This window comes from Mus pahari, chromosome 5, assembly GCF_900095145.1.
Source record: "Mus pahari chromosome 5, PAHARI_EIJ_v1.1, whole genome shotgun sequence".
Lineage (NCBI taxonomy): Eukaryota > Metazoa > Chordata > Mammalia > Rodentia > Muridae > Mus > Mus pahari.
The window spans coordinates 47,318,260-47,332,901 of record NC_034594.1 but is presented as its reverse complement, the minus strand read 5'-3'; the positions used below and the strand labels follow the sequence as shown (position 1 = coordinate 47,332,901).

Here is a 14,642-nt window from a genome sequence, read left to right as displayed (position 1 = left end):
GTTGAGTGCTGGCTAAGAGGTCAATACTGAAGGAACAGCCCACAGGTTCCAAGGATAATGGCAGGCTTAGTCCATAGAACTGGCTCATAGTGGTTGAGTTTAGTTTTCTTTGATCAGTATTTCTGAACCTTCAGTGTTAGTTCGTATTGGGTACATTGAGCAAGCATTCTATACTGCTGCAGTTAGGTACATGACGTTTAACATGCTCTTTTTTTCCCCCGGAATATAATTAGATCAGATATTGAGTCCTGGCTTCTCTGAGTGGTATAGTGATGAGCTTCAAACAGTGGAAACCCGAAAGCAGAAACCCAAAGCACAAAACAGTATCTCTCTAAGCAGAAGGAATATGCAATGCTTGTTATTAACTTATTAATTTTTCTTGTAAACTTCTTAATATTATGTCATCGTTAAGAATGTGTCTGCTTTAGATATTTCTAGACATGATAGGAGGGGCAGGGACAGAAAGTAATTGCCTTAGGGAAGTTAATAGAAAATCTTACTGATACAGAAGCTACAATTTGCTGCTACATTTGTCACCGTCAGAGAAGGCATAATTTCTGCATTCATTACCAGTCGAGGAAACTTCCTATCCTTCAGCCATCCTCTTTCCTGTCACTAGAGTTTTCTATTCCCTCTCCTCATGATATCACAGCCATTTAACTTCCAGTCTCCTCAACACCCTAATCGCTACTATATTTATGAATGTCCTTACGCACAAAATGTGCTTGTGTTTAGGTAATTTCTCATTAGTTCTGGGTACATAAAGCACAGCAGTAGAACAATTCAGAACTATTTTAACTACCTAAGGATGTTTTTAAACATAAATAAATAGGAAATGGCAAGAATCTCCAAGAGATGTTTATGTGGAATTTATGAAGGATGGATATAATGCAGATAAAACTTAAGAGAGATAATGACATATTTGGGAAGCTATTATTCCTTTCCACTTAGGCAATAATGAAGGACAGAAAGAAGAAAGAAAGAAAGAAAGAAAGAAAGAAAGAAAGAAAGAAAGAAAGAAAGAAAGAAAGAAAGAGAAAGAAAGAAAGAAGAAAGAAAGAGAGGGNAAGAGAGGGGAGGGAGGGAGGGAGGGAGGGAGGGAGGGAGGAAGTTAAGGGGGATGAAGGAAAGGAAAGGAAAGGGAGCAAGGAAGGGAAGGGGATGGAAGGAGGGAGAAAGGGAGGGGGAGGGAAGAAGGGAGGGACTAACAAATTGGGAGTTGCATCAATTTAAAGAACTGTGAAATAGGTCATAAGTCTGGAAATAACAAAAACAGGTTTTTCTGGAATTCTCAGCAGATGTAAGGATGGCATAGTGGACCAGCAGACTTTTCATATCTATCCTTGATTTTCTTCATATATGTTAGAATTAAAGGAACATTCTCATTGGTTAGGAGATTCCTCAACCACTCAAGGCCTTAAGGATCTTCAATTTCATTAACTCCCTGAGCAAAGCTGCTGCAGAGCCAGTGTAGACAATAGATAACAATCTGTTTGTATGGAGCACATGCTATCTCTTTATGATGATGATGCATCTCCAGGTATGCATACCCTTTATATTTGATGAGACAAGGAGCATTTCTGGCCCTGAACCTCTTCAGATAAAAACATGGTGAAAGTTTTCTCTTTGGCGAAGTTTGTAGAGATTTCCATTTGTTACAGTGGTCCATAAGCACAAACCATGATTTCATCTTTTTATGCTTTTTATTAACAGCAAGCTCACAAAATCATTTTCCATGGAAAATAATAGCTACAATGACTTAAAAGCATTACACTCTTTGAATTTGAATTCTACTTTATTAAATGGTCATTAAAAAATGTCTATTCAACACCGGGGTCAGTAGGAAAAGCTTAAATATGCATACAGAAAAATGTAGGAGGCATTTCTGAATTTGAGAAATAAGTTGTAGACTTTAAAAGTAAGATATAGGCATGCTGAAGATTATATAATAGAGAATTTAAAAACAATAGTTCTTATGCTGTGATATTATGACCACTTCATCTTCAACTAATTGTCCTGAGACAATCTGTTTTCCTGGCTAGTTTCTGAGGTAATATTTATAATAGCTGGCATCTATTAAATACAATTTGCTATACAACTTTTCTCTATCTTGCAATGTATATAATAGCTTTGTAATAGGTATATTTTTACAGAGATGAAAAGACTGAAGATTTTTGAGATTTAAAAGCTTCAACAAGTTTATATAACTAGTAAGGACAAAGGCTAGAATTAAGGCAAATTTGCATGTCAGGCCAGCTCATACCTCAAGCTGTTATGCTTCTCTATTGTACATCTTATATTAGCAAATATATAAAGTTATAATATTATATATAATAGTCTATATATGTATATATAGCAAAATTGTATTGAGTTTAATAACAAAGTTGTAGAACAATAAAAGTGTTATATTACTGAGATTCTTTCTGGTAGCCTAAGGACTGGCACAAGGGAGAGTGGATGTGATTATACGATAGTTCAACACTTAATCTATACCTGTCGTTTTCGATCTCTATTATACAGATAGGCCAATATTAGCTTAAATAATGGAACTGAGGTTTTTGAAGTATTAGCAAATCACTTTGCCTGAGATTTTATTGGCACTCCACATATGTATGTGACAGAATTTCATTTTGAGCTATTTCAGAATATTTGTCCACAGAAACAGTTTAAAAATATCTGGGAATGATATTTTAAACACTAGAAAAAATAAGAGCATAAAATCAAGATGCCATGTATAACTTAGATGTGGAACATTATCTCACATAATTCTTATAAGATGGATTGTTTTTGTTAAGCTCTCTAGAAAAAAAAAACCTTTTCTCATTAATTAATTAATTTCTTTATTCACTTTATATCCAGATCACTGCCCACACCCTCTTTCCAGGCCCCGTTCTCACCTTGCCCCAATCTCTTCCTCCTCTGACACAGTGAGGGCCCATTAATTTTCCTCCTTCTTTGCAGGACTAGGTTTTTCCAGTTTCACCAAGGCCAGATAAGGAAGCCCAGTTAAAGGAAGCATCCAAAGACAGGCAACAGCTTTAGGGACAATCCCTGGTCTGGCTCTAGTTGTTGGGGTACCCATATGGAGACTGAGCTACATGTCTGCTACATATATGCTAGGAATCTTGTTTCAGCCTATGTGTGCTCCATGGTCCGTGGCTCAGTCTAAGAAAAATCCTAGTGGTAAGAATTGACTCTGTTGGTCTTCCTATGGAGTTCCTATTGCTTCAGGGACATTCAATCCTTTCCCCCATCTTTTCCATAATGGTCCCAGATCTCAGCCTCAGTCCAGTGTTTGGCTCAGGGAATCTGCATTTGTTTCAGTCGGCTGCTGGGTAGAGCCACTCACAGGAGAGTTTTACAAGGCTTCTGTCTGTAAACTTAACAGAGTCTCATTAACAGTGGCAGGGACTGGTACTTGTCCGTGGGATGAGTCTCAAGTTGGACCAGGTATTGATTGGCCAGTCTCTCAGTCTTTGCTCCCTCTTCGTTCCTGCAGTTCTTTAGACAGGACAAATTTGGTTCAAAAGTTTTGTGGGTGGGTGGGTGTCCTTATATCTCCACTAGAGGTCCTGCCTGGCTACAGGAGGTAGCCTCTTCAGGTTGCATATCCCCATTTCTGGGAGTCCCAGCTAAAGTCATAGACTCCTGAGATCCTCCCTTATACCAGGTCTCTGGCATGTTCTAAAGAAGTCCTTCTACCCCTAAACCCTGCCATCCACAAATCTCCATTCACTCTCCTGGTCATTTGGCTCTCTCTTCTGTCTATCCCCACTCAGGATCCTAAAACCACCCCATTCCCCTCTCTATCACATCTCCCACCCAGTTCCCTCCTTCCATCTGCCTCCTATGATTATTTTATTGCACTTCTAAGTGAGATTTGAGCATCCTTGCTTGAGCCTTCTTTGTTTAGCTTCTGTGGGTCTATGAGTGTTGTGTGGTTATCTTGTATTTTATGGCCCTCAGGGGTTCACTCCTCTCCCCCCAATATGTGATCATGTTGCCCCTTTCCCCTCTCCCACTTAGGTCCCTCTCTTTTTCTGTCCCCTTGTAATTGCTTTCTTCTCCCTCCCAAATGAAATCGAAGCATCCTCCCTTGAGCCCTTCTGCTTGTTAACCTTCTTGAGTTCTGTGGATTATATCCTGGGTATTTTGTACTTTTTTAGCTAATATCAACTTATTAATGAGAACATACCATGCATGGGATATTTGGTTTGTTGGTAACTAACTTCATGAGTTCTTTATATATTTTAGATATTTGTACTGTGTTAGATGTAGTGCTAGTGAAGGTTTTTTTTTCCCAATCTATAGGATGCTCTTTTCTCTTAATGACAGTGTCCTCTGTCTTATAGAAACTTTTTGATTTCATGAGGTCCTATTTATTATCTCGTGATATTTGTGCAAGAGTAGTTGGTGTTCTGTTCAGGAAATTGCTTTCATATCAATGTTCAAGGCTATTTCCCACTTTCTCATCTACTAGATTTAATGTATGAGGACTTATGTGGAGGTCTTTGGCCCACATGAACTTGTGTTTTATGCAGGGTGAAAAATATAGATGTATTTGCATTCTTCGGCATGCAGACATCCAGTTAGACCACCACCTCTTACTGAAGGTGTTTTCTTTTTCCCTTATATGGTTTTGGTTTCTTTGTCAAATATCAAATGTCCAAAGCTGTGTGAGCTTATTTGGGGGCTTTCAATTGGATTCCGTTGACCAACGGTCTGTTTCTATACCAACACCGTGTAATTTTTATTACTATTGCTTAGTACTACAACTTGAAATTAGAGATGATGATATCCACAGAAGGTATTTATTGTATGGCATTGTTTTAGCTATCTTTGTTTTTCCATATGAAGTTGAGAATTGTTCTTTCAAGGTCTATAAAGAATTTTGTTGAAATATTGATGGGAATTGCATTGAATCTGTCTGTAGATTGCTTTAGGTAAGATGGCCATTTTTGCTGTATTAATCGTACCTATCCATGTGCATGGAGTTCTTTCCAACTTCTGATATGGCCTTTGATTTCTTTCTTCAGAGACTTGAAGATCTTATCATATAGGTCTTTAACTTGCTTGTTTAGAATTGCACCAACATATTTTATATTATTCATGTCTATTGTGAAGGGTATTGTTTCCTTGATTTCTTTCTCAGCCTCTTTATCATTTGTATAAAGGAGGACTAATGATTTTTTTTTTTTTTTACTTAATTTTTTATCAAGCCACCTTAGTGAAGCTGTTTATCAGCTGTAGGAGGTCTCCGGTAGAATTTCAGGGATTATTTATGTGTATTATCATATCATTTGTGAATAGTGATACTTTGGCTTTATCCTTTCCAATTTTTATCTCATCGATCTACTTTAGTTGTCTGATTGCTCCTTGTCAACTAATAGTTCGAGTTTTCCCTCTATCAACACTACATAATTCATAGAATTGCTTCTTAATCAATACCCTTGAGTTGTTTTTTACCCTTTTACCCTGAGTTGTTTCATCTATACTCTCCCCACTAATACTATTATTGTATCCCTTTTTCTGCAATAAACAAGGGGGGGTTGTAGTTTGTAATGCAAATAATCACTCCTGAATGGGATTGGAGGTATGCAAGGAGGAATGAGGAAACCATGACATAATCTAGATAAAAGATTTAACACATCAAGGTCTCCAAATACTGCATAGTGCTCATTGTATCCTAGAATATTTAACAATGGTCATATCAGCTAAACTGCATCTTTATAATTATTACTCTTTAGACCATGTAACTTTTACCTGCCTTTAAAAAACTTGTTAATAATCAAACAATGGAAGAGTGGTTAATGGATTTCTAGATTTCTAGAGCTTGACCCAATGGACCAGGTATGATTTCAAGATGTACTATGCTAACCAGAGCCATCAGTGCTTCAGTGCTGTAGTCCTTCACCTCTCCTTTCTCTTTGTTCTTATGTTCTTACTCTAACACCCCTTGATCTCAGGAAGATTAGGAAAAACTACAGTTCCAATGTAATCGTATAGTAATGAACATTCATAGAGCAATTTAAACTGTGTCCCAGAGTCTATAGCCAATATACACTGGTTCTACTCTGGAACACTTATCAGTTGCATTCTCATCTGTCAATTGACTGGTGGTTTGATGTCACATCATTGTAGTTTATCAATGAATGACACCTTGATTCCTTTAACTGTATTCATGTCTCAGGTGTGAGAAATGTCTCATAAAATAAAATCCATTATTTTAGTAATACCACATTCATGTCTTTTAAAAAGAAATACAACATATTCAAATTAAATTCTAACCCTTTGTAATCCTCCATTAATACAATATGAATATGAATATCATGAGGAAATTAGTATATTAAATTAAGAGCTGAAAATTAGAGTCAATTCATTTTTATTTGAATGACTGTGTTACAACCTGCCAAGTTAATTTCATTATCTCTAAGATAGACGTTTGTTTATGTTTTCCCAGTCTATCCGAGAAGTTACAGGCTACGTACTGGTGGCCCTCAACCAGTTTCGTTACTTGCCTCTGGAGAATTTACGCATTATTCGTGGGACAAAACTGTATGAAGATCGCTATGCCCTTGCGATATTCTTAAACTACAGGAAAGATGGCAACTTTGGACTCCAAGAACTTGGATTAAAGAACCTGACCGGTAAGAAAAATATGAAAACTAGAGTATGATGTAATATAATGCTCACAAGTGTGCATGTGTGGAATTGTCTGCAACATTTAATTGCATACTCATTTCATGAGAAATGATGTCTCTGTGCTACCTTCACCTTTATTTACAGATATTATAAGTGCTGTGTAAAAGATAGCAGAATATTATATCTCAGCAGAACAGAAGTACACTCTAAGAAAATGCTCAGTGACTGAAAACAGAGATAGGAAGCAGGCTTAAGAATTCTGTTTGGTGGTTGCAGCTGGGTGGACCAGATCATCAAACGCCTGCGATAACACCACAGTGCTCATGCCTGACAGAGCTTAGTAATGCTCAAGCTATTCCATCTAGTTCAACTAATCTTTAGATTTTTACAGGTCGCCTGAGTTTAGGAGAACAGTCTAATTTATTCTGTTTGAATTTCACCCATTTAGTAGTACCTCACCAAGCATTGTCACCAATTCTATTGATATTTTGGTGTCATCCATGATATTTTTTTCATTGCTACAGACACACAATGCTAACAAACTAGAGTTATCTATATAACAAACTTTACAATGATATTTTCCACTTCATGTTTGTTATAGTTTATACAGATTCTGATAGAATACTTTATTACATAATCATGAATTTTGCTGAATATATCTATAGTTAAACTGTGACAATAAAATATTCAGAGCTACTGTTGCAATTCAGTAGCTTATGTTGTAATTTACATGAAATCAATAACACGTACGCAAGTGTTACATAAAATATTCAGTGATTTATGCCTACTTGGGGTCCACTCTGTAAATTTTATTCACCCTGAAAAAATAAATACTTTGCCAAAAATATAATTGACATTGTTAACTTACTGAGATAATTTTTATTATTCACAGTATATGTAGCATATAGTTAAATATGGGACTTTTAATTGTATAATCATCCAGACATGTGACATAAAATATGGAAATTTGGGGTACAGAAAGGAATAATGATAATGTCAGGTGACATAATGATAATGGTTTCAGAACAGTTGTTGTTGAGTTGATGGAATAATAATAAGTGATTACGTTGAAAATGTATCAATTCCTATTCCAACACTATTACTTCAATTTTTTTTCTAGGATATTTTTTTCTACCAAATGAATGTCTTTTCATACCTAATTGCTACTTACATAAAATAATGAGAGGAGAAAAAAATTTTGAAAATAAGCTGGTTTGGGAAAGGGAGCTGAATGACTCAAATTAGAAATCTAAAATAAGACAATACAACTAAAACTTACAATTTTACTTGGGAAGCATTGTGTGTCTTTCATGAATTTTCTATATTTATGTTAGCAAATAAAGGAATACATTCCCTTTTTGATGTTATTATATTAGAATCTTCTTATTTTTTTTAAATTATTTTATTTATTTACATTCCAGCCATTGTCCCCTTTCCCCGGACCCCCTCCCACAGTTCCTCATCCCATCCCTCCTCTCCCTTGCCTCTGAGTGGGTGCTCCCCTTCTCCCTCTACTCCACCCCCTCCCCCAGCATCCTCCTTCCCTGGGACCTCAAGTCTCTGTAGGATTAGACATATCTTCTCCCACTGAGGCCAGACCAGGCATTCTTCTGCTATCTATGTGCCAGGGGCTTTAGAGGACAACCATGCTGGGCTCCTGTCTGTCAGTACATCATAGCGTCAGTAATAGTGTCAGACCTTAGTTCGCCCTGCTCCCATGAGATGGATCCCAAATTGGGACCATTACTGGACTGCCTTTCCTTCAGTCTCTTCTCCATTTTTTTTTTTTTTTTGACCCTGTAGTTCCTTTACACAGGAACAATTCTGGGTCAGAAATTTTGATTGTGGTTTGGCAACCCCAAACCTCCATATGAGACCCTGTCTATCTACCGAAGTTAGACTCTTCAGGTTCCCTCTCCTCTCTGTTGGGCATTTTGATAATATCCCCATTGAGTCTCTCACCTCCCAGATCTCTGGTAATTTCTAGAGGGTCTCTCTACCTCCCACATCCAGAGGCTACATATTTCCATTCATTATCCTGACCCTCTGGGCTTCTCTCCTGTTCTGGATACAATTAGCTCATTACATTATTTTTCTCTATATAAAAAAAAAATCTTTAAATTTTTCTTCACATTTACTTCCATATTTAAGATTAGTACTTCTAAAATAATAACCAAAGGTTTTTAATAAAATTATGTCCCATTTAAGTATGTTTTAGCAACTGAATTCATTGTACTATTAATTATGATTCATGCAACTGATTATTTTTTGTTACACTGACATAAAACACTATCATTCAAATAGTACTATGGTATTTCTGGATATTTGTAGAAATGGATAATTTATTAATATTAAGAATTGATTCTTTTGAATACCTGTGTATATTTACAAGTTAGCATTACTCTAAAAAATTGCATGCTCTAAAGTGTGACTCAAAGAACTATGTGATAAAATGTATGGTAGAAATTCTGGGCATTGTAGACACTTTTCAAGTATTTGACTTAGTAGGAGGCTGACATTGATGTCAAAATAATTGTGTAGTCACATGTTTGATAATGATGACTACAATTCATAGAGTAATGACCTATGCAGAAATCAGTTGAATTTGTGTGTGATAATGTTTGAGGAAACTGAAGACATCTAACTATGGATATAAAAATAGTTTTGAAAATGTTTGTTCTATTTTGGAAAGCTAAATATTTTAGTTGATTTGCCTAAGATAAGAAGTAAATATCACAAATCACAATACCATCTAGGTAAGGTGGGTTGATGCTTTTGAAAATGTATTGGTTTTATATTGTTTTCTATTGATCTACAAAAGAATTTATAACTTTTAAAATTAGATTATGTACGGGACTATGAGTTTTGCCCTAGTTATAGTGTCATAAGTATAATTAACATTATTTAAAAACAAGGGTGCTAGCCTACCATGATATCTTTGACTTAAAAATAATGTATTGGATGTCTAACTGCAAATCACAGACTGCATCTGAAATGTTCTGAATGGCACCTAATTGTGGGCAGGGGGTGGTTACCAACATGCGTTTATAGACCTATACATGATTCTAATTATGGAGGCTTTGAATCTACTGTCCAGGTGAATTAAGGTGTTGTTTCCAAAGTACAATAGCACAATGTCTAGTTAACCTTTTAACACTTCTTTAACAAAGGTAATTTTCATTCATCTATCATATTACAGAAGAAGAAGGAGTTAGACAGAAACAGTATTCTTTTCATTGTACATTGGCAATTATACTCCAGGTTGGGTTCAGAGTATAAAAACACAGTGAGCTCCATGATTCAAAAGTGGATTAAACATTCAAGAGAGCTGGACATGTATCCACTTCATAGAATACCTATTTTCTATGTAAGAAGCTTTGGTGTTGGCTCTAATTCCTCAGTAAAGCTAGATATATTTACATATTCCCTTAGGTCACACCCAGGAAACTAGCTAGGAAAGAGTGTTAGAAATTCAAGTTTATTCTAAAATATACAGCAAGTTAAGTTAGTATCAAGCCTGGTGGTATTTTCACACAACATCAGGAAAACAAACCAAACCAGTGGTCCTTTTGATTTTGTCAAAAGCATGAAATAGACTTAAAATGCTTCCCCCCACCATGGTTACACAGAAAAATGTGTTTAACGGCTGCCGATCACATCTCTGTGGTTGGTTAGCAGTAGCAGAGCTAGAGTGGAGGAAAGGCAAAGAATAGACCAGGCAAATCCCAGCATTGTCTGGATACCCTGTTAAACATAGAACATTCTTTCCTCCCTAGAGCAAAAGTACGTTTTGACCAGGGTACACCATCATGAATGGGTCAACCTATCTAAAAGTCTTTGGAAATGTCATTTCTACTTAGAAGAGTATAGGCTTTAACCCAGAAGGACAGAACATTTTTACTAAGTTCATTAGGATAAGGCTGTTGTCTTTACTAGTCATTCCCGGAGCTGATGTCCCACCAACTCTTTCTGGTACCAAACATGTGTAGGCAAATTCATGTCAAACTGTAATGTTATATCCAAAATTTATAATCGTCTACATGTAACTTAACTTGGGTCAAAAAGGAGATTGAATTTATGACACATAATTACAACAATTTATAATTACAAATTTAATCCATATTATAATGGATAATTTGATTTTACATATATATTACAATTTACATAGGCAGGAATCACTGAATAATATCTAAATTTGCATGTATTTTGTTATGAAATTCTGTTTTATAATTGCTATAATAAATCTTTTATATCTCTTATAATAAGCTATGTACAATTGCAGTACATATATCAATATGCTTATTAAATATCTCTTTTTGAGTATTTTAAATTGCAGATCATATATGGCAATAATTTATATTTCAAATCAATATCCTCAAGTTTTTTTCCTAGAGTTGCTATTTTATAAATAATATAATAATTTGTGCAGCTTTCTACTGGATTCTATTTACTTGAGAAGTAAAGAAATAAAATATATAAAATAAATACTATGTGCCAGTATTTTTGGAAATGCTCAACAATAATATAATGAACATATTATGTTTTATGGATTCTAGTAGTTGAACTGCATAGTGGAGTTTACACATAACTTTACACCTCAGTGATGTAAAATTTAATCCAGAAATTGTGAGAATTACCATTGATAATTGAAATGCACATGGGACACTAATTAAAGTAGTACATTAAACTAACACATGTATCTTCTAGTATTTAACATCCTCAAACCTCCTACATTATTCAGTAGTGCTCACATAAATCACTGGTATCAAAACAAGAAGGCTACCTGAGCTTACTCAATGAATGTCAAAGAGTAAGGATGTGGAGTCAGAATTCTCCGTTTTATGCTTATCTGTTCTGCACAGCCTGACAGTCTCAGAAACTGAGTCTTTATCATGAGAATTGTGAAGAATGTGTTATGCCACAGTCTCCTTGCAGGCATTAAAGGAAGAAAGCAGAGAACTGTCAACTACAGCACCTTTCACATAGACGATAGAAAACCATAGTTTCCTGAATTCCCTGATACTATTTCTGCTATCTCTGTCTTTTATTAACTTTGTTTCAAGTCATTGCCTGAACTCCTCTGCCTATTCCTTCATATTCAGAAGGATTCCAGTTCACTTGCTGGAAGCTGAATGTGACTCGTTTAGGCAAAAATTGACTTCCATGTTCATAGTCTCTTCTGACACTCCTTGGAACTGTTTATTGTCTAAGGCAGAGAGAAGCTCTAGGCTTTGCTTCCTCTACTCTCTATGCAGGCACTGTCACCTCTCAGCCCTAGCTTGCTGTCCTCTTCCTTATGCACAGGCACATTGCTGCAGCCCTTCATTTGAAATCCCATCACCACATTTGCCATTCATGGGCCCTGACATTTGTCTTGACCTAGACAAGAGACACACTCGTTCTTGTTCTTTTTCTGACATTAGACTTGTGAAGCATCCTTCAACTGTTCTATGAAAGGGCATAGAGCTGTTTAAGTGGGGTCAACCTGGCCACTTTGGGAACCGTGACTGAATAGAACGCTTGTCAAAGGCACAACTCACATTGACATTAGGACACCTACTCAGAATATTCTGATATTTGGGGAAAGAATATCACAACACTTCTCTCAGCTAAAGGATAGACTCCTTGGAAGTGATCATATCAAGTCAAATTTGTAGCGAACATCCTGTGAAGCAGAGAATCAGTCAGAAGAGTGGCAGTTTCTTGTGAAGAGTCTGTAATTTGTAGAAATGATACTTCAATCAATGCTTTTATAAAATACTGTTTTCTTGTCATGTCAGACAGTGTGAATTGACTAGAAAGAAAAGCATAATGTTCTATTTATATTAGAGAAAAAATAGTAACATATTTAAAGACTGGAAGTTAATTATGGAATCAAAGAGTTGTAACTGTCATTTTTTTTGTCACCTTAGCTCTCTCCAAACCCAAAGGTTTAGATAACTGGTAACTGAATGTAAGGAATGGCATGAGGAAAATGAAAACTTCTATTGTCTCTACCACTAATTAAGAAGTTTAGTGACCACAGTGAAATGAACCTTAGCAGGGGCTACAGGGATTGGGGGTGGGGAGGGTCACTAGATAGGCTTTCCACAGAATACACTCATAACTTCTTCTGGTCTATAGTCCTTTAATAATGTCTAATAAAATGGTGTGCTTGGGTTTGGGACATCAGAGATGGCTCACTAGTGAAACATACTTATTATTCTTTTGAAGTACCTGAATTTTGTCCTAAGTAGCCCAATTACAAACTAAAACACTCTGCAATTCCACATCCAGGGAATCTGACAACTTTTTCTGGTCTCTGTGGACCTTGCATGAACATGGTACACATACTTACATGTAGGCATAAAAACCATAAACAAAAGTAAATATAAGAAGTACAAATCAGAGTGCTCATAACATCTGTCATGTCCAGGGATCCTGAATAAAATGCACTGTTTGAAGTTAAATCTTATTAAATACCTGAAGTATCTTTCAGAATATCTTTGGGACATTTAATATTATGGTGGCCTCTCACAACTACACACTTCATAGATCTTTTTAAGGTTGAGTTTTATTTCTTACCAAAAGGTAAAACAATATCGGTGTGCCTCTTTTCATAAGAGAAGGCATATAACTTACAAGACAAGAAAGAGGAAGTATAAGTTAGACCTTTGCTAAAACTCATTTAATGAGCTAGCATTCTTGTTTAGGGTATTTCTACTCTGGGGAACTTTGGTCCTCAGGATCCTAGGAGCAGTAGAAAGGTGGCTACTTCTCACTAAGGTACTGAGATTCTAAAACAGAGAAACTGCTGTTTATATCAGAATGCTCACACCTCCTCCTTTACCTCAGAATAATATCATTTTGTACCTTTTGAAGACCTGAACTATGAAGAAGTGAAAAATTTACCATGTCTCGATCCAGACACCAAGGAAGGATAGCAGTGCTGGGATGAGGACCTCTGGTTTTCCGGCCAAAGTTTATAAATACTGTTTAGAAATAACCCATTTCTATCATTGGAAAGAATAAAGGCTGAATGCAATCACACCCATGTTTCTGTTGTTATAAATGTCTCAGGTTTGATTACAGAAGGCAGGCCACACTAGACAGATTCTAAACATTTCTCTGAGCTACAAGAACTTAGAAAAAAGTCTTCCACTTTACTGAACATATGTATAATATGTATTGTTACTGAGGTTTTTATTCAGTACAAAACAGCCCCATTGTGCCTTTTGCTCCTATATTACATGCTGTCCCATGATGCTGACCTGACAAACATTTGTCTGGAAATTTGATTGTATCTGTGGAAATCCACCCTACAGTCCTATAACTGAACAGTGCACCACGTTCTACAATCTCCAAATCTGTTTCTTTGTGTTCTATTATTTCCAAGAATTACTTAAGACATTTTCTCCAAGTTCACAATTAAAGAAATACTAAATTCCTTGTAAATAAAAACAGACCAATATTCAAGTCTTAAAGGGTGTAGTTCAGAAAGAATTATTGCTAAGATGTTTGTATAATGTTTGTTTATATGATTAATGGTAAGTTGGCAATAAAATACAAGCAAATGCACAGAATGTCAGTAATGCAGATACTGATTTAATTTAAATATAAGAACTCTATGAACTCATTCTATTGTCACTTCAACTGAACTGTAGATAATTTTCCATAAATGTTATTAGCTTGTGAACCATTATCGGCAAGCATATTAATGGATTCAATATTACTGGAAAAGTTTCAAGATTATTTTCAAAAGTTAGGTCAATTCAAATATTCACTAATTTGATTTATTCTACTTGAATATTCAAAACACTGTGCTAAGTATGAGATATTCTAAGTTATCTCTATTCTAAGTTATCTCTATATACCTGTCTACTCAGGTAAATATTTTGTTTCTGTCAAATATTTACCTTTTGGCTATAGTGTGTAAGCATAGGGAAGTACTTTTATAAATCATGATTAATATGATTTCTGCAGTCAAGTGAATCTGCCGTGCAAGGAGCCATCGGTTTCAT

The 14,642-nt window shown here is 35.8% G+C and overlaps 1 protein-coding gene across 6 annotated transcripts in view; it reads left to right on the top strand.

Moving 5' to 3' along the window:
• Erbb4 (erb-b2 receptor tyrosine kinase 4) overlaps positions 1–14,642 on the top strand; it is a 1,014,420-nt gene that overhangs the window by 518,512 nt on the left and 481,266 nt on the right. For all 6 annotated transcript variants that reach the window (XM_021197417.2, XM_021197414.2, XM_021197418.2 and 3 more), the window contains exon 3: positions 6,461–6,647. In XM_021197417.2, coding sequence (XP_021053076.1) covers positions 6,461–6,647 — 187 coding nt within the window. The remainder of the gene's footprint in view (positions 1–6,460; positions 6,648–14,642) is intronic.